General features: G+C 53.2%; 1 protein-coding gene across 5 annotated transcripts; it reads right to left on the bottom strand.

Annotated features, from left to right (window-relative positions):
* Positions 1 to 871: 871 nt before the first annotated feature.
* On the bottom strand, positions 872 to 23,152 carry Podn (podocan). Of its 5 annotated transcripts, none has more exons than XM_075945272.1 (14): positions 23,039 to 23,152; positions 22,624 to 22,710; positions 20,650 to 20,765; positions 15,700 to 15,734; positions 12,549 to 12,865; positions 11,321 to 11,414; positions 10,064 to 10,128; positions 9,180 to 9,289; positions 8,392 to 8,548; positions 7,956 to 8,071; positions 7,081 to 7,738; positions 4,656 to 4,804; positions 3,573 to 3,760; positions 872 to 1,765 (listed from the first exon to the last, which is right to left on the bottom strand). In XM_075945272.1, exons 5-13 carry the CDS (start codon positions 12,858 to 12,860, stop codon positions 3,589 to 3,591), a joined length of 1,833 nt encoding a protein of 610 aa, XP_075801387.1. In that variant the 5' UTR covers positions 12,861 to 12,865; positions 15,700 to 15,734; positions 20,650 to 20,765; positions 22,624 to 22,710; positions 23,039 to 23,152; the 3' UTR covers positions 872 to 1,765; positions 3,573 to 3,588. The 5 variants fall into 5 exon arrangements, with proteins under 5 accessions (XP_075801387.1, XP_075801385.1, XP_075801386.1 ...); XM_075945270.1 differs by having other exon boundaries at positions 15,674 to 15,734; positions 23,039 to 23,129; XM_075945271.1 differs by lacking the exon at positions 23,039 to 23,152 and having other exon boundaries at positions 22,624 to 22,895.
* Positions 23,153 to 24,173: the final 1,021 nt, after the last annotated feature.

Consider the following 24,173-nt stretch of genomic DNA (forward strand, 5'->3'; position numbering starts at 1 on the left):
CACCCTTGAACTCTACCTTCCTCCCCTGAGTGTAAAGACCCAGGAAGGACCTCAGCTCCAAGTACACACCTTCCCACTCTTTGTGGTCCTCTCATGGGTCTGCCTAGCTGTCTTTCCACAGTTGACTCCTGATCGCCTGAGACAGAGCAGCTGTCCAGCCAGTTACTTTTCCCTTCACGTAGATGGGCTCATTTGACCTTCCCCGAGTCACCTCTTAAGGCCTTTGAGGAATCAGCTGCCTTGCCTGGCTAGCCACAAGCAGGAGTCTGTATTTTGATGAACTTGATAGGCTTGACAGTTCAGGAGATCCCTATATAGTCACCGAGCTCCAAATGGCAGCTAGGTACAGCCTCCCTACAGCTTTCTGCCCAAGCCAAGCTCTGCCTACAGTGGGGTGGCATATTGGACATGTCTCTCACCTCTTCCCTGGGAATGCTTAAAGAGACTAGCCTCAATGTCAGCTCTACACGAGCTCTCGGACCTGCCTTCTGCCTCTTCCCTACCTGTGACCAGCACAGACCACATCAGGAACTGCAGCAACACCACCTCCATGCAAAGATGATGAAGGTGACTCTTCAGGTGGATCCTCTGCCTGGGGGCTCAGCTTGGGGGAGCAGGGGGAATGGACAGGCCTGTGCCCTGTCTGACTCTAAAAGTAGATTTCCACCCCCTGAGAGTGCATGTGCCAAGCCTTCCCGCCTTGCTATGTCCTATCCCTCCTCTCTCTGCCCCATTCCTGTGGGGGCCCCTCAGGCCTAGCCCTGGCCTTCAGTCTTGCTGGTCAGGGGTATTGCTTGTTGGATCTCTCGCCCACCCTGAGCAGAGGCCAGTCCAGCTCCTGAGGGAAGCACACACAGACACAACATGGCTGCAAGGGCAGGGGTAATACTTTATATTAGTTTTTCTGTAACAGGAAAAATCAGCTTTGAGACTTTTATCTTTATATATTTTCCTTCTTAAACGAAACCAAAGGTACCCAGAACTTTCCTGCAGAACTGAAGACCAACGCAGCTGCCACCCCCAACCCCCACCAAGCACAGCTGCCTCCTTTCCCTCCCCCTCCTTCTTGAGAATGTCCTCAGAAAGTGCCTGTGGCCTGCCAGGGCACAGCAAAAAGGAGCTCCCTGTGGTGGGACTGCCCTGGCACCTGGGGAGGGGGCGAGGCCATGGTAGAAGTTAGAAGGTTCGCACCCCCAGAGGGAAGGCACAAAACAAAAGCCAGCTTTTGTGAGTCTAAGAGGGAGAAAGCACCTGGCCATGAACAAGGAGACAACCGGAGTCTCCAAGGGAGAGACAACAGAGGACAAGGCACATGGCCAAATGTTAACGGCCAGAGCTGGCCAGAAGCAGGAACTTTCGGTGGCATAGGTCACTCTTTATGTAAATTGGGGAGAGAGCAGTTGCCTGAGTGTACCAGGCCAGCGTGGACTCAGAGGTCAGGGTGTATGGTGTGTGTGTGTGTGTGTGTGTGTGTGTGTGTGTGTGTGTGTGTGTGTACGTGTGTGCTGGTGTGTTGGTGTGGGACTGTGAAGACAGCCAGTCTGGAGGGTCATGTGCAGCTGGCTGTGTGTCTGTGTGGCCAGGCTGGGGGTGTGGTATCTGCTCGTGTCTGATTGTGTGGCATATTACAGGAAGGGGTGGGACAGGAGATTGTGTTCAGCCTGTGGCATTCGGATGCCCCTTGGGCTCAGCGTTGGGTGTGTCAGACGGGGACGCTCGTGGGGCACAGGCCTGGGCTGCAGAAGGAGTCCGGTGGTCCATCGTCCTGTGGAACACGTTGTAGAGTCAGGGCTAGCTCCAAACAGCTTTGGATGAAATGAACCAGGGGAAAGGGGGGAGGCGGGGATTGGAAGCTAGGCTACTGTGAGTGGGGATGGGGAGGTGCCCTGCTTGAATCCAGAACTCTCTGGGACTTCTCCCAGAATTCCACTCGGTTGGCTTGGCTATGGCCAACATTCCACAAAGGGGGAAGATTCTCCTTAATCCCAGAGAGTCCTCGTGGGATAGCAATTATCCTTTCCTGCTGACCCCTGACTTTTAAGGATGGTACCTTAGGACAAGGACTCTACTTCCATAGCTGTCCCTGGTAGCTGGATCTGCCCCCCTATGCTTACAACCCTGCCGTGCTTTCTGTCATAGGTATGCCCTGTCCCCATCATCCATCCTCACAGCTGTCACCCCCATCAATAACCCCCCACCACTAGTTCCTCTCAGCTCCAAGCCCTACTTCAAGTCAGCATCCTAACTGTGGCCATGACCAGCAGCCTCTTCCTATGGCCACACCCTGACTTCACAGCCCCTAATACATTCTCTGAAGTCCTAAGGAACCTTAGCTATCCCCCCTGACTACTGCTCTCTGCCGGGACACTCCCTATCACCTGCCCAGGTTTCAGCAACCCCCACCCCACATCTCTGCTACAACACTTCCACCTGCCCCTCCTCACCAAGTCTGGCCCCCAGGACAGAGACTATTAATATCCCATTTCCTTGTTCCTTGTCTTTCTGGCCCCACAACCCTAACCAAAAAGGCAGCCATGAATGAATCCAAATCCCTGCTTGGCATCTTCCACCGAATGGACAGAAAGCGGATGGTCTCGGGCTGATGTGACTTCAGATCCAGCCACTAAGCCACTAGTCAGCCTGTGACTGCAGCCACTCAGCTCCATGGCCCTCCTTCCACAGTGGGACAGTTACAGTCTTCTGAAACCCCTACCGCAGCCCTCATACCCGCTCCCCTCCCTGCACCGCCCTCCCTCCACGGCATATCCCATGAGCCTTCATGTCACCTGTGCCAAGAGGAACACCGAGCAGAGTGGGCTTCGCAAGCTTTGCAATGCCTCCCTCTACTCCCCACTCCGCTCCTGCTACCCCAGAGCAGATATAGTCACTGACTTCCCAGACATTCTCTCCACCCCTGCCTCTCTCTACGGGCTTCCCTAGGAAGTCGCAGGACTGTGTAGACACATCCATTTAGGCTCAGCAGAGACCACCTTCCTTGAGCTCTTTGCACTGAAGCAGCTCGAGTCTCCTGCTTCTAGAGAAATCCATGCAAGTACTAGGTATGTGTGTATATGTGTGTCTACACGTAAGCCTGTGCGAATGGGTACCTATAGACACACCTCTATGCACACTTGTTCACATAGATATGTACCTGTTATTGCCTGTGATTGTGTCCTGGAGGAAAGCATGCACACATGCACACATGAGTGTGTGCGAACTCCCTGTACGTTAACTGTCTATGGCTACCCTCTCCCTCTCTGTCCTGGACACGCTCTTCTAACTCCCTCAGTGTCTATACCTATCTCAAGGCCTACAGCAACTACCTCCCATCTCCAGCTCAGGCCTCGCCCCTGAGCCCTAGACGTGGGAGTCTCTGCACCCCAGGCTATCTCCCAGTACCGTACTCATCCCCCTGTTAGAATGCCTTGGGCACAGACTGGCTTCCATGGGCACTATGCCACACACACCAACCTCTCCCATGGTGCAATCCTACATGCAAAATGAACTGACCGGTTTTCAAAATGAAGGGATAGAATGGAGGACAGGGTGAAGTTGACACAGAGACCACCCACCTGGGTCAGATCTATGTTACGATTCTGTCTCCTCTTCCTCCTCCTCCTCTTCTTCTTCCTCATCTATGTGGCCCCGGTCCTTGGAAACGTCACCAAACTCAAAGTTGCCCTCAATGTCCAAGACCTGCAGGTGTTTCAGCCTCCGGAAGGCGCTTTCCACCACAGAGCCTACAGCCAGCTTGTTGAACCTGAGTAGCGGTCCAGGGGTCAGTGTCAGGTGCTCAGGCTGATGTCCTTATGCTTGCCCAGCTCAAAAGGGAAGAGGGCAGAGAGGTGTCTGGGACATGGGACAGCAAGTTGCAAAGGTGGGGAGCCAAGCTGCAAGGTGCACTGTGGCAAGTAGACCTGTTACGGCGCTGAGAGCTTAGAGGAAGGGGACGGCTGGGACTGTCACCTGCGAGGCAGAGAAGTCCCCCACTATACATACACCCACTTCAGAGATAGAGTGGCAGCCAGAAAGTGGCCTCTGCTGCCCTCTGGCATCAACCCCAAGATCTGCCTGGCACACGGGCAAGGCCCTAGCTGAGCTGGTAAGAGTACTCAGTCCTGACTTTAGACCCAACGGTGCCTCAGCGCTGCTCAGAAACCCAAGTCACACCACACTAGTGCCACCACCCTGGACCTTCCGCTGTCTTCTGTTCTGTCTCCTCTTTGATTTTGGCAAGGTGAGGGGGGTTGAGTTGGGGTGTGGGAGGGGTTGAGAAGAAGCCATAGACTGTGGGGTCTGAGTTCCCTGAAGTTCTAACCCCAGAGTCCAGTGGGAACTAGGCATCTGTTGTTCTTGGTCTGACACCTGAGCCCCACGTGGCTGGCTGTGAACACAACTGTCACCCGCGTCTGCATAGCTGCGGGCTAGCAAGATGCTCCCTGGGCCTCCTCTCATGCCCATGACAAACAGCAACACCCTACACTAGTCATCAACGTGCCTGATGCCCACTAAGAGACCTATGAGCCCTCGCAGGCCTGCAGAGCTGTGCTCACACTCTACCTGCAAGCCACCTCAACTGCCCATCTATTGTTAGATGTGGGGGGGGGTGCAACGGGGTGGGAGAGGGGAGGGGCAAAGGCTTCAGGGACTCCTACCTGAGAAAGATCCCCTTGAGGTTGGGGGTCGAGTCGAAGGCATTGGCAGGAACGGAACTGATCTTGTTATTCTGCAGGTACAGGTACTCAAGGGACGGGGGCAGCCCCTGGGGGATCTCTGTCAGCTGGTTCCCAGCGATGTCCAGCAGCTGCAGAGGCGAGCAGGGGATCAAGGACTCCCACCTGTGCAGAGCACTTAACAGTTTACAGGCTCCCACCAAGCCACAGTCTAACTATATCTAATGAGAACCCCAGTGGCAGCGGTGGGGGGGGGGGTGTCTCACCCTTTGTAAGAGGCTGGGACACGCTGCACCAGACTCCAAATACTGTTCTAACTGATGTAGAGCCTACCCAGGCCCTCTGCCTTTGCTCATGAGGCCATAGTCATGCTGCTTGTGTATCATAATCCTAGCCTTTCCCCTTTAATCCACCTGTCACTTCCATCGGACTAGATACGCCAGCATCAACATGTGCAGGTCGCATGTACAGGGGCCAGGAGAGTGGGCACAAGACTTGTAGAAACCCCGTCACAACAAGCAGGCCCCAGGCTGGGCAGGCTCAGAGTCACCTCGAGCCTAGAGCCCAGGAGCTATAGCCAGGGAAGTGGAGCAGGGGACCTGGCCACACACTACACTGTGCCCACCCTTGCTGCCCCTCTGAGTGCCCATGCACCTTCTCCAGACCCACACTAGTGCTGCCGACGATGGGACTTCATGCTCTTGAAGCTCCTTCATCACCCCAAGAGGCTGGGACTCGGGGTCATTGCCCAGATCCCACACAGCTTCGTGAGTCAGCATCAGGATTGCAACGAAACCCAAAATTTCCAGCTCTGTCACCTCCTCGGCCCACAGGGCTTCTTATTTCCCGTTTTGTCTTCACAGCCGTGGGCACCCTTCCCACTCTCGGCTTCACCACTCCCTCATTCATTCCAGAGATGGTTGGCGCCCATGGGTGCTGGGGACATGGACTCCCTGAGACACCATCTCCACTCTCAGGAAGACAGACAGGCTGTGTAGATGGACCAGTGCCTGATTAAACAAGCCCCGGGCCTGGCTGTAAGGAGGGAGCAGGGAAAGGCCTCATCCAGCCTGGAGCCAGGAAGCGCTTTCCAGGGCATTAGCACAGGGTGGATTTGAGGAAAAAGAAGCAGTTGCTGTCAAAAGACCCACAGTGTGAGGGAGAGTCCCTGCTCATTCTCCAGACACCCAGACTGAGGCTCAGGGAGGTGTCTGACCTGCCTGTCCCTGCTAACTGATAAGATGTTTCCAGGAAAGAGAGCTGGCAGAGTGCTCCCTGCAGAAGAACTGATGTGTGCCTGAGCAGGGGCAGGGGGAGCCTTGAAAACCATAGCAGGGAATCTGGCCTGGGACCTCGAGGAAGAGGGGAGCTCCAGAAGACTTGGATAGGAGTGCAGATGCTATTCAATTAGGGGAGTGGTGAGACCCTAGGAAGGTGAGGTCCAGTGCAGAAATGGGGGGGGGGGGACTTGGCCTGGAGCATAAGCAGCCTAAGTGGAGAGCTGGAACTGAGGGAGGAGCTAAAGTGTTGGCCTCTCCTTCTACCCAGAACACAGGCAACTGACAACCTACAGGACCCAAGGCCTGGCCGATGAAGCTTATAAAGAAAACAGTGCAGAAAGAGACCTCAGAAGTGGTATCTACAGAGCAGGCCCTGAGGAGGTCTGAGGGAGGGGGACAGTGTGGAGGTTCTCAGCCTCTGTCGTGAAGAATATCTCTGGGAGGAGAAGAGCGCTGTAGCAGGCCTGGCCCCTCTTTAGGGCTCTGATGAATTCCACCTGCTTGCTGCTCCCCTCACATGGGAGGGTCTTCTCGTCCCCAAAGAGGTTTGACCTTGGGAATACCCTGCACAGCCACAGCAGCCATTTCCATTAGTTGGCCCAGAGTGCCTTGAGCCGCTCTCCCATCCTGCCCCGTGGCTGACCCGTAAGATCAATAAGGACAGCGCCCCAACCTCCAGCGTCAAGGCCCAGTCTTCCGCAAGCACCTGCTCTGTACTTCAGGACCATGGGACCATGTTGCCCAAACTGCCCCCTAGTCCTCCTGAGCTAGGGACCCTGACCTGAAGCCATGACTATCTCTCACCTCTACCACCCTTCTCAAGCCTAGGTCTGCCTGTGGTGACCTGGCCCGGCCACCCCAGACACAGGCTCCTGTGCTCGCTCTGCCCTTTGCTTTTGAACCTATAAGTAGGTTGGAATGCATGGTCACAACCCTCCTACCCTGAGGTCAGCCTCCCCAGCAGGTATCTAAATGTGAATTAGTTCAGTCTGGCTAACCCACAGGAACCTAGCGCCTGGCACAGCTGTCCCTCATCCCCGCAGCTGAGTAAGTTCAGGGCAGCCATCACAGTAGGTCCACCATCCTCTCTCCTCCCAGGGCCCCCATGTGGCCAAGTCCTTTAGTACCTGCAGACCAGCAAGGTCCACCCAGGCCCGGGGTCCCAGGGCCCGGCTCCGCAGTCGATTGCCTGTGAGGTAGAGTTCCCGTAACTTGGCCATGCCAGCTAGCGCCCCGCGTGCCAGGGCAGCCAACTCATTCCTCTTGACCTTCAGCACGTGTACATTTCTAGGCAGGCCCGGAGGCAGGGTTTGCAGGCGATTGCCAGACAGGTCAAGGGAGCGCAGCAGGCGCAGCTTGCGGAAGGCATCCCGGTGCATCTGTGGGCTGGTGATGCGGTTGTAGCTGAGGTTGAGCTCTTCCAGGAAGTAGGTGGTGGCGAAGTCCTCGCGGCCGATGCCCGTGATCTGGTTGTGCAGGATCATGAGGGTGCGAACTCGGCGGGGCAGGCCACTGGGCACCCGCTCCAGCGCGTTATTGTACAGGTGCACCGTGTGCAGCCGCTTGAGGCCCTGGAAGGCCAGCGGGTGGATGCCCTCGGCCCGCAGCTGGTTGCTGTGCAGCAGCAGGTACTCAAGGCTGCGGATGGGTGTCAGCACGTCAGCGTCGACGCTCTGGATGGCGTTCTTCTCCAGGTGCAGCAGGACCAGGCTGCGGGGAAGGCCCGCTGGGACCCGTGACAGGTTGTTGCTGGACAGGTCCAGGTACTCCAGGCTCGAGAGCTTCCTGGAGAAAGGAGGGGACTGAGATGCTAAGCAGGAGCCCACATCCCACATCTGCCGTCTCAGCAGGCCTTATCTATACACTTGACTTGTTCCCAGAGACAGAAACGGCAAAAGACACAAGCCCCAAAGTTTCTTCTCCAGGAAAAGCAGCCAAGGAAAGTAGACACATGGCCATGCCCAGCTGGTGATAAGGAAGATGTGGTGATACAAGGACCCACCAGAAGGTCTCATTGTCCAGGCCTTCGTCGGTCAGGTAGTTGTTTTGCAGGTACAGCTCCCGGAGGTTGCTCAGCTCACTGAAGGCCCCAGGGGGGATCTTCTCTAGCTTATTGTTCTAGAAGGAAAGGCAGGGAGGGGGTAAAGTAAGAGGCCTGGGTCCTGGCACAGGATGAGGTGCACAGAGAAGCTTGGGGGCCAGCAAGAGGGGAGCCATACCTGCAGCGTCTGGGTGTGCTGATAGACCCCCTCAAACCCACACTGATGGTCAGGTGCCCAGATATAGCTGTCTGTTCCCCTAGGTAGCTAAGACTCTTGCACGGGACTCTCAGTCTCACTCAGCATCCCCATATCCAACTGGGCCATGCTTCTCCCTCAGTTGGTCTCTGTGGGCCACAGGTCTGCTTCTACCCCACATCTGCCATCTCTGCTCCTCACCTTGAGATGCAACTTGTACAGGGCAGGTGGCAGGTGCTTGGGCACGTGGCGCAGGAAGTTGCTGGACAGGATGAGGATCTCGACGTTGCTGGAGCCGTTGAACATGTTGTCCGGCAGCCCGGCATCTGCTAGCTTGTTATTGTGCAGGTACACAGACCTGTGGGGTTGAGGTGCAGTCCTCACCCCACCTGGGCTCCCCTGCCCTAGGCCAGCTTTGCTGTGTACCTTACCCAAGATGAGATCAGGGCCTAGGGTACTTTTCTACCATCTTAACCCGGGGATGCAGAGTTAAAGGGCTTCAGAACCCCCTATATGGTCAGGGACAGCGACCAAAAGGCTCCGCACCCTGCCAGAAGTCACCACATAAATTAGTGGCAGAAACAGGACTTCCTGGTCCCAGCCCAGACTCCTTCATCTGAAGTTCAGTGTGGGGGGTCCCAGGAATGGTCACACCCCCTTAATCAAGTTCAAAGAAGGGCAGCGTTGCTGGCCAGAAGCTGCTCTTCCCTCCCAGACCCCACCACTCTCATGCATAAGCTCATTCCTCATTTACTGCACAGAGGCCTCCTCGTCCATCAGGTCTCAGCTTTCTGGATCCTGATCCTCTAGGCCCTGGCTGTTCCTCCACCAGTCCTGAGCACAGCCTGTAGCCCACACACAGCACAGCACAGAAGGCCCCTTCTCAGGGCCTGCCTGGGTCCCTTCTTTGTCTCAGCTTCCCCCAAACCCTCCAACTCACCCAACACGCATTCATTCCCACACCCAGGATCATCCCTCTGATTTCTGACCTCAGATTTGGCTTTTGGCCAAAGGTGAGTCCATAGATCTTAGTGAGATAATTGGCAGCAAAGTCCACACTGATCAGGGCATTTGGCAGGAATCGGGGTGCCAAGGTGAGCTGGAAAGGAAAGAGCCGGCAGAAAGACCAATAGAGGCTAGTTCTGGGCCCTGCCACTGGGTGCTTATCTGTTCCCTTCCCTGGGTTCTTCCCTGACACCAAAGCCACTTCCCTAATGTAGAAACTTCTGATGTTTCGAATGTTCCATCTTTTGATAAAACAAATGTGCCCAGTTCCCATAGCCCTTTGCACCTACCCCCACACCCCTGGGCTCCTGGGCTCTTGGGAAGGGGTTAGAGGTCAGAAGGAGGAGTGTGATTGAAAAGTTGCTCTGGACAGAGGAAAGGCCAGCTCCACTTCTGCCAGCCTTTCTGTCTTTCTGTTTATTATTTACTTCTACACATTTTGAAACAAGTCTCCTCGTGTCCAGGCTTGTCTCAAATTCCCCGACTTCAATGCTCCCACCTCAGCCCTGAGTACTGGGGGGGGGGGGGGGGCACACAGAAGCATGCCACTTCAGCTGTATAGACTTCCCCTGGGCCCAGGCTGGAATCTGCCTGCCCTTCACTGCTCTGCTCAAGGACCTGTGTGACAAGCTGGGTTCTCCCTCCACCCATCCATGCTGGAGACCTTAGCTGCTTCATCAACAGACATGCTCTAGCTTATAGGGGATGGCAAGCGTCCCCTTCTCAACAGCCATAACAACAAGGACCAAGAAGTCAGGCTGGAAAGGGCACTGGGGGACAATCACAGAGAGCAAGGGAAGAGAGAGCCAAGAGCGCAGGGAAGCCCATCTACCCCCCAGGAAGCCCGCCCACCCTCCATGACCCTCACCTTGTTGTTGGCCAGGTACAGGTAATTGAGACTCGTCAGACGCTCAAATGCTTCCTCTGGGAGCCCTTTAAAGGACAGGTCAGAGCCCTGGATGAAGGATAAACTGCAGGGGAGCAGGCGAACCACCCACTTGCTAGGCAGCTCCCTCCCTTCCCCACCAGTTTGTGTTTATCCTGTGTTCTCTCTCCTTCTGATGTGGCCCAAGCAGAGAAGGAAGCAGCTAAGTGCTTGCTGGGGATTGAGTGACCTAGCTTAACCCTTTGAAGCCAGAAGGAGTGCTCCCCTGGGGATGGCTGCACAAGGGGTCAGAGCCCCCTTTAAACCTCAGCCCCAACTATAGGCAGGTGCAGCCAAGCTGGGATAGGCTCTGTGTAGGGGCAGGCCTCACCCCTGGTCCCCTCTGACAGCTGGCTTGTGAGGAGACCAGTTAGACTGGCCCCTCTCCAGCCATGTGCTGGCCTCTGACATCCAGTTCCCATTCCAGGACCCCCAGATGCTGGGACGGGCCCAAGTCAAAGGAGAAGGAACAGTTATATAAGCCACGGCCGGGCCATCTCTCCATGGAATACCCAGCTGGGTGTGATGTGACAGCCAGATAGAGCTCCTGCAACAGCGCGAGAAAGAAGCTGCTAGGTGAAACAAAGCAGGCGCCGCAGAGATCACAGGAGCTCAGTTGTGGCTTTAAAACCTAGGATGAAGGCCTGCAGATCACAGAGGCGGCTGTACACTGTGTAAACTCGCTGAAACATACCAGATTGAACTGGACTTTTAAACCGGGTCACTTATGGCACATAAATTACATCTCAATAAAGCTGCTTTCTTTTAAAACGGGGAAAGGAGAGTACCAAATCTTAATATTGATTAATTCGAAGTGGCGGGATTAGGGTTTTCTTCTCCTCTTCCACTCTGTTTTCTGAAAGTTCTACCCCAATTATGTATTATCCTTGGTCTTCGGGGAGAAAACTTACAGATGTTGCTCTTGGATTCTAAGGGCCCTTGCAAATCGGAGAGTCGCTGACAAGGCCCCAGGAGCCCGAAGTCCTACCTCCTGGGTCCCAGACACCCCCAGCAGGGTGAGGATAACATCAGAGAGCACCCCTGCAGCCCAGCCAAAGCCTGGCTCCCCTTCACCCCAAGTTCTCCAAGGTGAGTTTTTTCCTCGGCCACCATTCCTCTCAAGCCTCTGAGACACACACACACACACACCGTGTCCCAGGCCCCTGAGCAGGTGTCCCAGCTCCGGAGATGTCCCCTCACCTCGGGAGGTCAGGCGGTTGTTCTGAAGGTTGAGTGTCTCCAGCCGCTGCAGCCTAGCCAGCTCCTCGGGGTAGATCTTCTCCAGCTGGTTGTTCTGTGGGGAGGTGGGGGGGGGCTGTCCCTGAACAGAAGCCACTTAGCTCCCCTTCTTTGTTATACAGTCCCCACTCCCCTTGGGTACTAGGTTTCTGATCTGACTATACCTGGAAAACTCTCCTGGGTGGAATGAAGAGCCTGGTCTGGACCCCATAGGGCAAATTCTCTCTCTCTCTCTCCCTCCTTTCCCTCCCTCCCTCCTTCCTTTCCTCCTTCCTTGTTTGCAAGACATAGTTTCTCTGTGTAACTCTGGCTACACTTTGTAGACCAGGCTGGCCTCAAACTCGGATATCTGCCTGCCTCTGCCTCCTGAGTGCTGGGATGAAGGTGTGGGCCACCACTGCCTGGCTAAGCCTTTTATCGCTGTTTGACTTCTTTGTCTACTCATTGGTCTATCTGTCTCACCCACATACTGTGAGCACTTAAGTCAGAGTGGAACCATGCCCTTCCCAACACCCAACACCCCACACAGAACCAGAGACACCCACAGCAGGTCCATGACAGTCTGTGTGCCAATGGGTGAGAAAATGAACCTATTAAGAACTGTCTTCAGTTCGTTCTTTCCTCTCATTGGCCAACTGCCTGCCTAGCCCCGCCCCACTGAGTGACCACAGGCAGATCTTCTGCCTTTGCTGGATCTCCTCTAGGGAAAGTGTAACAGTTCGTCCCTCCCCTAGGACTGCCCTAGATGCACCAGGGTCCATCCATCTAGTCAGGAGGGCCTCAGCAGGGGCCAGTGCTCCCACACTATGCTCTGAGCCCACTTCCTCCTGGAGTTGGACCCCCTTGTCCTGGCTTTCCTAGTCCTGAAATGGTGTTAGTGGTTTCTTATCTATTCAACTGTTGGGCAACTCTGTGCCCACGGTGAGACATTTTTACTCTACAAGCTGAACAGCCTAGACTCCTCCACAAACCAGCAGGCTATATATCAGGCCTCTGTAACCAGGGCATCATTGGCACCGTAAGGGTGGGACCAGGACTCTGCAAGTCTGATCTGCCTTGCTACCCTGAACCAAGTGGGGGGGGGGGGGTGATGCTCTGAAAATTGGAGATTCTGGGTAAGAAGGGAATTTTACTACCATGTTGAAGGTCTGAAGTTAGCAGCTGGTAGCAGCTGGAACAACAGCCTCACCTGCAAGGACAGATGGTTGGTGTGCTCAGGCAGGTCACCTGGAAACTCACGCAGGTCAATACCACCGCAGTCCACAACACCTTCCTGGGAGCAGGCACAGTCGCGGGGACAGTCGATGGTGGCTGGACCCGGCTCCAGCTCCTCGGGGCTCAGGACTAGCACGGGCTGTCCTTCCTCCACAAATTCATTCTCCTCGGGGCTCAGGCTGTGGAGGTCACTTCGGCCAAACACAGGAGCCTTCACAGCCAGGGCAGGGCCCAGGAGCAGCTGGGGCAACAGCAGGAGGAGTGGTAGGCCCCTGCTGCTGGCCATGGTGCCTGCGGGGGGAGGGGGAGGGCTCAGGCTCACCTCGGTGCCAGGTGACTCACTGATCTCATATGTTGGGCATGTAGTTATGGCCAGTGGAGGGCATGATAGGGCCCCCTAGACTAAGACAGTGGTGGCACTCAAGAGCTTGGTGACTGCCACCCTTTCTCATCGGGGAGTCTCCTCTGTAGTGATGGAAGGGCCATGAAGCCCTGTCCTTAGTCAGGGCTGCAAAACTGCCTATAACCCTCACCAGCCTGGGTCCAGAGGAATCTGCACCCTTATTTCACAGAAACTCCTGCTGTCCTGACCTAGGCAGTGTGACAAGCCTTTGTCTCTGCCCTAGCGGGTGTGACGCTCTGCTCTAGCTCCCAGGGAGGATCCCAGAACTCGGCCCTGACTCTTCCTCTTCCCTCTCCATCACCAGCTGAGTTACACGGGACTACTTAGTGCTCCCTCCCTCCAGGCCTTAGCGCATACTATTCCTTCTGCCCCAGATGTGCTTCCCCTCTCTTGTGTGGTCGGCAATTTCTAAGAAATAACTGAAGAGGTACAGTGTATGGGGGTGGGTGGGGGATGGGTAGAGTCTGAGATTGCCCCAGGGCTTAGCGATAGTTGGCTTGGGTTGTGACTAAAAGTCACAGCCCCTAGACTGAGACCTATCACTTTCTGCATGTAGGTACCGTCTGAGTGCACCCAAAGTCAGACAGAGAGGTGACGGAGGCTGCTGCCATCCTATGACCCGGTGAGTCCCACCCCTGATGATCAGTCACTCAGCCATCCTCACCAGGGCTAGACACACTCACACGATCACTGCCCCTGCAGATAACCACCCCCCCCAGGGCAGCAGGGATGGGTACAGGCTAAGGATGTGACTTGACTACCATTGTCCCCATGGTCCTGAAGGCCAGGGTGTCACAAGGACTCAGAAATGTCTCCACAATGTGTTGAGCTGCAGGGAGAGGCACTGATCCCAGGATCACAGACCCCAGGCAAAGCCTCACCTCCCCCAATCCACCACACGCTTGCTGCACCAGGCAGGTGCTGTCTAAACTCACAGTCCTATCAGGACCGAGGATGGCAAGAGACACAGAGCATCTGATGCCCATTAGGGGACAGGAGTAGCTGTTGCTACGTAGATGACGCTACACGACACCATGTTCCATTGAGTGGCACACAGGTGAGTGTCCAGGCTTCAGTCTCCACTCCAGAATGGAGTGGTCAGTACACAAGCCAGGCTGGGTCTGCCCCACCACTCCTCGGGAAATGCAGCCATGCAGCAGCTAGAAGGGTCTGACCAGAGCCTATCTCTGCAGGATTAGGGAACCTGGGAAGTTGGCAGTGACGCTGGAGGCTGAGATGTGGAGATCAGTGTGTGACTTTGGACAGTTTGGAAACAGTCTAAACTTCAGTTTCTTATCTGTCCTAAAGATGATTACAGAAGCGTCCTCCGTGGGCACTCCCTAGGTCAACGAGGGACACGCAGTAAATGCTTAACGAATGAATAAACATGACTTTCTCCCTTCCATTCTCTCTCCAGTGCTTCTCAGCCTCCCTAATGTATTAACCTTTAACACAGTTCCTCCATGTTGTGGTGAACCCTCAAACGTAAAACTATTTTTATTGCTGCTTCATCGCTGTGATTTTGCTGCTGAGTCATAATGCAAACACCTGATGTGCAGGATATCTGATATGTGACCCTTGTGCAAGGATTGTTTGACACCCTAAAGGGGTCTCAACACACAAGTGAGAACCACCGCTCTACTCCATAGCACGGTCAGCCCCCTAATCACCTCATTACCCACTCTAGCACCCCCTCTTCACCCCATCCCATGTGTGGTGGTGTGAGTAGGTGTGGCCCCCATACACTCATATGTTTGAATGCTCGGCCCATAGGGAGTGGCGCTATTAGGAGGTGTGGCCTTGTTGGAGTAGGTGTGGCCTAAAAGGAAGCATGTCATCGTGGGGGCAGGCTTTGAGGTCTCATATATGCTCAAGCTACACCCAGTGGCACAGCTCACTCCTGTTGCCTCTGGATCGAGATGTAGAATTCTCAGTTCCTTTTCCGGCACCATGTCTGCCTGAATGTTGCCATGTTCCACCGTGATGATAACAGACTAAACCAGCCCTAACGAAACGTTTTCCTTTATAAGAGTTGGCGTGGTCATGGTGTCTCTTCACAGCAGTAAAACACAAAGACACCATGTCTAGAACCCACTTGGCCTTCGTGGTCTGGCTGGTCCCAACCCATCGGCCCTAGATGGGCTGCAGAAGATGTCTAGTCCACTAGCCATCCTGACTTCCACTGCTGCACTAGCCCTGGGCCCTGGAGACAGAGATGAGAGAGGTCACATACCCGTTCTGTCTAGAGTGGATGATACCATAAACCATGACCCGCTCAGATCTGGGAGGCAGTCTTCCCTTGGAAGACAAGACATCCCAGAGAAAGGATAGGAAGAAGAGGGTAACAGCTAGATTAAGGAATCTTGACCATACGACTCACACAGCCTACTTGAGTCCCAGCCCACTAGTCTGGCAGAGCCAGGGAGCCCAGCAGATGCCCAGCTCTTAGGTGCCAGAGATCAATGAGCAGAAACGAATGGCACTGGCAGCAGCCTGGTCCTCCATTCCGCCCCCCACCCCCACCCCCCGCCACACCTCTACAGACCATCGGCTTCCCCTCCCCCACAGCTGATTCCCCAGTCTTCTGGCCAGAGCAGACTTGGGGAGGTGGGGAGTAAGCCTCAAATTTACTCAGAGCAGGAGGCCAGGGATGGATGCAGGAAAGGCGCTGGGCCTCGCATATACAAGGTACTCACTGGACAGGCTGGCTTTCTTCCCTCACCTTTGGCTGGTCTCCATAAAAATCCACAAGCTTATCTGCACAAATACATAATTTATATCAACATTCTGAACCACACTGAAAATGTTTTCTTCACTACTTCAGAGATCAGAGGGCAGAGGCCCATGGGAATCAGTCAGTGTAATAGCTGTTAAGGGGCTGCACTGAGCTCCAGGACTTCTGCATTACCCCAGGCTGCTCTTGTGGGGGCCAAGCACACCAGGCTGGATCCTCTGTGGAAGTCTGGGGCAGGCTCCTGGCTGAGAGGTTCATGATGCCCTGTCTCCTCCTGTAAACACTGGCTACCACATGTGGCTATGGAGCACTTAAAGCGTGGTTAGTCCATGTTCAGACAGGCTTTACCACAAAATTAAGTTTATCTGTTTTTTTGTTTTGTTTTTGTTTTTTGAGACAGGGTTTCTCTGTGTAGCTTTGGAGCCTGTCCTGGAACTCACTCTGTAGACCAAGCTGGCCTCAAACTCACAGAGAGTTGCCACTGCCCGGCAAATTTATCTGTCTTATTTTACTTTTAAAAAATTATAAAATACTGGCACAGCGAATCCAAGAACATATTAGAAAAATTATCCATTATGATCAAGTAGGCTTCATCCCAGAGATCCAGGGCTGGTTCAACGTACGCAAATCTATCAATGTAATCCACCATATAAATAAACTGAAAGAAAAAAACCATATGATCATTTCATTAGATGCTGAAAAAGCATTTGACAAAATTCAACACCCCTTTATGATAAAAGTCTTGGAGAGATTAGGGATACAAGGGTCATACCTAAATATAATAAAAGCTATTTACAGCAAGCCGTCAGCTAACATTAAATTAAATGGAGAAAAACTCAAAGCCATCCCACTAAAATCAGGAACACGACAAGGCCGTCCACTCTCTCCATACCTCTTCAATATAGTGCTTGAAGTTCTAGAAATAGCAATAAGACAACATAAAGGGATCAAGGGGATTCGTATCGGAAAAGAAGAAGTTAAGCTCTCGTTATTTGCAGATGATATGATAGTATACATAAGCGACCCCAAAAACTCTACCAAAGAACTCCTACAGCTGATAAACACCTTTAGTAATGTGGCAGGATACAAGATCAACTCCAAAAAATCAGTGGCCTTCCTATACACTAAGGATAAGGAAACAGAGAGGGAAATTAGAGAAGCATCACCTTTCATGATAGCCACAAATAGCATAAAATATCTTGGGGTAACTCTGACCAAGGATGTGAAAGATCTATTTGACAAGAACTTTAAGTCTTTGAAGAAAGAAATTGAAGAGGACACCAGAAAATGGAAAGATCTTCCTTGCTCCTGGATTGGGAGGATCAACATAGTAAAAATGGAAATTCTACCAAAAGCAATCTATAGATTCAATGCAATCCCCATCAAAATCCCATCAAAATTCTTCACAGATCTGGAGAAGACAATAATCAACTTTATATGGAAAAACAAAAAACCCAGGATAGCCAAAACAATCTTATACAACAAAGGAGCGTCTGGAGGCATTACCATCCCTGACTTCAAACTCTACTACAGAGCTACAGTATTGAAAACAGCTTGGTATTGGCATAAAAACAGAGAAGTCGACCAAAGGAATCGAATAGAAGACCCTGACATTAACCCACAAACCTATGAACACCTGATTTTCGATAAAGGAGCTAAAAGTATACAATGGAAAAAAGAGAGCATCTTCAACAAATTGTGCTGACAAAACTGGATGTCAACCTGTAGAAGAATGAAAACAGATCCATATCTATCACCATGCACAGAACTCAAGTCCAAATGGATTAAAGACCTCAATATCAGTCTGAACACACTGAACCTGATAGAAGAGAAAGTGGGAAGTACTCTACAACACATGGGCACAGGAGACCACTTCTTACGTATAACCCCAGCAGCACAGACATTAAGGACCTCATTGAATAAATGGGACCTCCTGAGACTGAGAAGCTTCTGTAAAGCAAAGGACACTGTCGCTAAGACACAAAGGCAACCCACTAACTGGGAGAAGATCTTCACCAACCCCGCAACTGACAAAGGTCTGATCTCCAAAATATATAAAGAAATCAAGAAACTAGACTGTAAAAGGCTAATCAATCCAATTATAAAATGGGGCACTGAGCTGAACAGAGAATTCTCAACAGAAGAACTTCAAATGGCCAAAAGACACTTAAGGTCATGCTCAACTTCCTTAGCGATCAGGGAAATGCAAATCAAGACAACTTTAAGATACCATCTTACACCTGTCAGAATGGCTAAAATAAAAAACACCAATGATAGCCTTTGTTGGAGAGGTTGTGGAGAAAGGGGTACACTCATCCATTGCTGGTAGGAATGCAAACTTGTGCAACCACTTTGGAAAGCAGTGCGGCGGTTTCTCGGGAAATTCGGGATCAACCTACCCCTGGACCCAGCAATACCACTCTTGGGAATATACCCAAGAGAGGCCTTATCATACAACAAAAGTATATGCTCTATGATGTTCATAGCAGCATTGTTTGTGATAGCCAGAACCTGGAAACAACCTAGATGCCCTTCAATGGAAGAATGGATGAAGAAAGTATGGAATTTATACATATTAGAGTACTACTCAGCAATAAAAAACAAGGACTTCTTGAATTTTGCATGTAAATGGATAGAAATAGAAAACACTATCCTGAGTGAGGTAAGCCAGACCCAAAAAGAGGAACATGGGATGTACTCACTCATATTTGGTTTCTAGCCATAAACCAAGGACATTGAGCTTTTAATTAGTGATCCTAGAGAAGCTAAATAAGGAGAACCCAAAGAAAAACATATAGGCATCCTCCTGAATATTAACCTTCAGCAAGCGATGAAAGGAGACAGAGACAGAGACCCAAATTGGAGCACAGGACTGAAATCTCAAGGTCCAAATCAGGAGCAGAAGGAGAGAGAGCACGAGCAAGGAACTCAGGACCGCGAGGGGTGCACCCACACACTGAGACAATGGGGATGTTCTACTGGGAACTCACCAAGACCAGCTGGCCTGGGTCTGGAAAAGCCTGGGATAAAACCGGACTCTCTGAACATAGCGGACAATGAGGACTACTGAGAACTCAAGAACAATGGCAATGGGTTTCTGATCCTACTGCACGCACTGGCTTTGTGGGAGCCTAGGCAGTTTGGATGCTCAACTTACTAGACCTGGATGGAGGTGGGGGTTCCTTGGACTTCCCACAGGACAGGGAACCCTGATTGCTTTTCGGGCTGGGGGGGGGGACTTAGTTGGGGGAGGGGGAGGGAAATGGGAGGCGGTGGCGGGGAAGAGACAGAAATCTTTAATAAATAAATAAATTTAAAAAAACAACAAAAAAATTATTTGGGCCAGGCACGATGGCACACGCCTTTAATTCCAGCACTAGGGAGACAGAGGCAGGCAGAGCTCTGTGAGGTCAAGGCCAGCCTGGTCTACAGAGCAATTTCTAGGACAGACAGGTGTGTAGTAAGACCCTATCTTTAAAAAAAATAAAAATAAAAATTGGTTGGGCAGTAGTGGTGCACACCTTTAATCTCAGCACTTGGGAAGCAGGGGCAGGCGAATCTCTGTGAGTTTGACAGGATAACCAGGACCACACAGAAAAAAAACCTTGCCTCAAAAATCCATAATAAATAAATAAATATAAAAATTAAAGTGTATGTGTACGTGTGTGTGAAAGAACACATGAGCAAGTGTGTATATGAGAGAGTGAGCATACATGTGAGTGTGTATGTGCGCGCACGTGTGCATGCGTGTGCAGGCATGTGCACACCAGGGTTAGCGTGTGGAGGTCAGGAGTGTGTCTTCTCCTTCCATTCCTGTTTTAGGCCTCTACTGCATACTCCATGCTGGCTGGGCATCAGGGCCCAGACAATCTCCTTTGCTGTAGGAGTGCTGGGATTACAGGTGTGTCCCTCTGCACCTGTGGGTTCAGGGCTAGCACAGCTGGTGCTTTTACTCACTGAACCATCTCTCTGGCCTCTCATCTTAACATGGCTTCTAGAACACTTGACACTGCCTTTGTGGCTAACATCATGTTTGTTAAACAGTGCTGCTTTAGAGTCTGATGATAAACTGATGAGCTTTACAGTCAGGTAAACTGAGTCACCCGGGAGTTGAGGGGTGAGGTGTAGCATTCACAGAGGCTCAGAGAAAGCATAGCCTTGTCATAGACGTCTCCCTAGAGGAAGTGAAGCCTAGACTAGGCGTTCTGATGGGCAAGCATCAGGCAAGAACAAAAGAGGGTCGGTGTGTGTGAAGGCCTGGGGTCCAGACAGTCCATGTCGAGAGCTCCACAAAGCTCCCTGGGCTGTCCGTGGCAGGTGGTAACTGGGAACGACACAAGCAAGTGCAATGGACACAAGTTAGCCACGGTTAGCCACGGAGTATCGCCTGGTTTCTGGAAGATAAGGAGCTATTGATGGGAGGAGAACAGGCTGTGGAAGGCTGGTTGTGAGCAAGGCTGTGCGAGGGATAAAGAGGCTGAAGGGCTGGTGCAGGGATGGAAAGCAAGGACTAGATTCCAGAGCCAGACAGAAGGAATGAGCACGGCTGGGAGCAGATGCTCGGAGCCCAGCATCACCTCCTGTATTCAGGCTCACTGAGCCCCTACTCTTTTTTGAGCTATAGCTTGCTGGAGCAAGAGAAAGCCCAGGAATAGGCATAAACTATGTTCCTAATTTGCAAGCTGGAAATGCAAGTACAAATGCCTCCCCCAACTATTACCCACCCCCAAAATCTCAGACTCCTCAGCAGCCCTACCCTAGAGGTCTTAGATTTGTCCTTCAAGACTAGGCTGAGCCTCCCCTGATTCTGAGAGTTGAATGAGTTTATGGAAAGGCAGAGAAGAAAGACATACAATGTCATCTGTTCAGACTCCATTTTATAACCTAGTATAATAAAAATAACATAAATAAGAACCAGGAGCTGGAGTGATGGCTCACCTGTTAAGAATAGTACTCCACTTGCAGAAGATCTGAGCCCAGCACTCACTGGGACGGCTTACAACCACCTATACCCCAGCTCCAGGGGTTCTGATACCTCTGGCCTCTGCCGGCACCTGCACACACACAGACACATAGTTAAAAATAAGTCATAACCAGGCGGTGGTGGCATGTGCTTTAATCCCAGCACTCGGGAAGCAGAGACGGGTAGATCTCTGAGTTCGAGGCCACCTTAGTCTACAGAACAAGTTCCAGGACAGTCAGGGCTACATGGGAAACCCCTGTCTCAGGGGGTGGAGTGGGGAGTCTTAGACAAAAGAAGAAAGATAGATAGATAGATGAGATAGAGGATAGATCGATAGGTAGATGATAGATAGATAGATAGATAGATAGATAGATAGATAGATAGATAGATGATAGATAGATAGAATAAATTTTAAGAGTAGAACTGACATTTTTCTTCCACCCATAGCCCTGAGATGGTCTTGAAGGCTAAGTAGGAGTTCCCCAGGTGAACATAGGGAAAGAAAAGCCCTCCAAGCAGATGGACAGCCTGGGTGGGGTATGACATAGGGACAGGAAAGAGGTGGGTGTGTTTAAGCAGGGTAAATGAGGAATAGAAATTAGGGATGGAGACACACGTTGCCAAGGGCATCAGCCACCGTACCAGGGTGCTGGTGATAGGGAGCCATCAGGATTCCAGTAGGTTGTGATCAGCACTCTGTGTGTGACCCCACCAAGCCTATAGGTGCCACTTCCTACCCAGGATTCAGACAGAAGGGACAAAAAGTACCCACTCATGGTGCACAAAGTCACTGAATCTGACACTTCTTACCTTGCACACTGAAGACTGGGCCCAGGGCTCCTAGAGTATACAGTAGGAGGCAGGGCTCCAAAAGTATACAGTAGGAGGCAGAAGCCCCAGCCCAGCCATTGATGAGCTTCCCAGGGCAGCCCAGGCCCTTCCCAGGGATGTGTGCTGATCATTTTGGCTTTCATAAGATGAAAGGGAGAGGTAGAGGAAAGGCCCATCCAGCGGTCCTCCCAGCTCACACCCCTGGTGCCTCTTCGTGCCTGGCAGAGCGCAGTCTCACCTTCTCCAGCAGATGCTCAGGTTGCTACTGCTCATCCTTTTGTCATCTCGCCTGCATCCTAGCCCTAGCCCTGACTGCTTAGGCTGCAGCTGCCTTCCAACCCAGGCCCCAGCACAGGAGCCCCAAGCCGACCCACCCCCTTCTTCCACCTGACTGCAGGTCAGGTATTCCAACTCCCCACGCCCAGTGCCCAGTGCCCACCCCTTCGCGCCCCATTCCTGCCTGAGAACGACTGTACTTTTCGCTCTGCCCCTTTCTGTCCTGCTGGAAGTAGTAGCTGCCTACACAGACGGTGGGGTTGTGGCCAGAGCGCATGGCACTGTGCTAGACCGCACCGAAGGTCAAGACCCTTGCTCGCCTGTGCACCTCACCTGTCCACGCACCCTAGAGATTGATTTCTGCCTGCTGTGCTTGCTTGTCTGTAAAGAGGTCTGTGTTGGACTCGGTGGAGCCCCTGCTGATCTGACGTGGAAAGTCGCGGGATGCCCTGGGCCCAAGTTCTCAGTGCAGAGGGCCGGACCCCTTCCCAGTTCCACCTGCCCCCACAGTCCCTGTCACCCATCCGCGTGCCTCCACTTCCCCTCCCCATCCGCTCGCAGATTCTTTCCAGATGTGCGCGCGGGAGGAGCCCAAGGGTGGGATCAGACTCTAGCATCGAGTAGAAAAAGCTCCCTCTGCCCCCCTGATCCCTCAGGGGTCGCCCCCCCTGCGCTGTGTGTGTGCCTGATCGTGCTCCTGCGCAGGGTCCGCCGGACAGGGAGGGATGCGGCGACCCTCCCCGGCAGCAGCGATGGGCACCGAGCGGGAAGTCAGAGTGGGCTGCCCGGGCGCGGCCCATGGCCCGTGGTCCCTCGGCCCACCCGTCCGCCCGCGCCCCTACCTGCTGCTGCACCCGCGCCGTGGGCGGAACAGGCTCCCGGGTGTCTGCTGCGCTCCGCGGCCGCGGGCTCCTGTCATTCGAGTCGCGCTGTGCGCACAGCGAGGCCAAGTTTTGTTGTGGGTTCTCTCTCCCCGCCTCTCCCCCGGCCCCCGCCCCGCTTGCATCTGCCGGACACGCCGGCCTCTCCCGACACAGGCGCAGGGTCCCGCCGGGCGCGGGGAGGGAGGGAGGGCCTGCGCCCAAGGCGCCGGGCTTGGCGAGGCCCCACTTCCCGGGAGCCCGTGCCGCCGCCCCGGCGGCCGCCGCACCACACCCCCGCCCCCCCCCAGGAGCCGGGCCAGGCGGGTGCCTCCCGCGCACCACGTCCCACTGCCAGCCTGCGCGGTGGAGCCGCTCCCCACTCAGGCCCCCGCACCTGAGCAGAGCCTGAAGGCTCCTTCAGCCACTGCCTCCGCGCTCAGCTTCTTCCTCATGCCTGGGAGGATTTTGCAACCATTCCAGGCGCAAGTGCCTTTCTGTTCCCTCTCCCACCCTGGGGTCCCGGGTTGTGGCTAACGCGGCCGCCAGCCAAGACCCTGCTGGACCCCTTCCCGACACAATTCCTTGTTCTCCGCCCCACCATCCGCCCTCATTCCGTTGGCCCTGGGCCCACAACTTGGTGAACCTTGAAGGATGGTAAATTAGGCCGGGAGTCTTCGTGCACTCAGGTCCTAGTCACAGAAAGACAAGGGGGCGAGCAGGGAGCATTTACGGCACCATGTTGCTCCCAGGAATTGAAAATGGTTTCAAGGAGAGGCGCATTAAGTACTAGCAGCTGAAGCAACAGTGTTTGGCGCCAGGGGCTTCACGGTGGAAAGGAGGTGGGATGGATTTGGGTGCTACTTGGAACCTCCGCTCTGAAACAAACCTTTCAAAAGTGCTCTGGCCTTTGGGCAGGGCTCACCTGACTCCCGGAGAGGGTTGAGGATGACAAATCAGATGTGGAACCACTTGGTCACCTAAACCGCCAAAGACAAGGCTCTGGTAAAGTGGTTCCAGATCTTTCACCCTTGCTCTGCCGGCATTCTATTCCCATCTCCATGCCTTAGTCTCTAATCCTCACAGCACAGCAAAGGAGACTATTTCTCTAAAAGTAAGGACATGGCCTCTGCCGGACTGTGTAACTGACATTCCCACTCAGCTGGGAATTCTGGCCCATCTACCCATCTCAACAGCCCCCTGTGATGCGAACAGGCAGGTAGGTGAATAAGAAGACCAGAGACCGGATTTGAACCCACGACCATCTGTTTCCATTACCCATCACCAAAGAACTTACAAGAAAGGGAAAGGGAAATATTTTGCCTTCTTTGGCCTCAAATTCCAATCCTCTCTGAGCTCAAGCTCGAATGTTGGTATGATTCACAGGGTTGGACCCGGCCCAGCAGAGACGCATCTTGTGTTTTCTGGACAGGGCCTAGATTGAAGCGGAGCTGAAAGAACTGGATGCTATTGGCCTGTTTGCCCACGAACAAGAGCATCTGCACACACTGAGGCTAACGAAGTGCAAGCAC

The sequence above is a fragment of the Microtus pennsylvanicus genome, chromosome 13, assembly GCF_037038515.1.
Source record: "Microtus pennsylvanicus isolate mMicPen1 chromosome 13, mMicPen1.hap1, whole genome shotgun sequence".
NCBI classification, from domain to species: domain Eukaryota; kingdom Metazoa; phylum Chordata; class Mammalia; order Rodentia; family Cricetidae; genus Microtus; species Microtus pennsylvanicus.

Coding starts and splice junctions, on each gene's coding strand:
- Podn (XM_075945272.1), bottom strand. CDS start 12,860: ATGGCCAGCAGCAGGGGCCTACCACTCCTCCTGCTGTTGCCCCAGCTG. Junction 10,129..11,320: donor CAACCGCCTGACCTCCCGAG/GTGAGGGGACAT, acceptor TGTCCTTTAAAG/GGCTCCCAGAGGAAGCATTT. Junction 3,761..4,655: donor CTCAAGGGGATCTTTCTCAG/GTAGGAGTCCCT, acceptor ACCGCTACTCAG/GTTCAACAAGCTGGCTGTAG.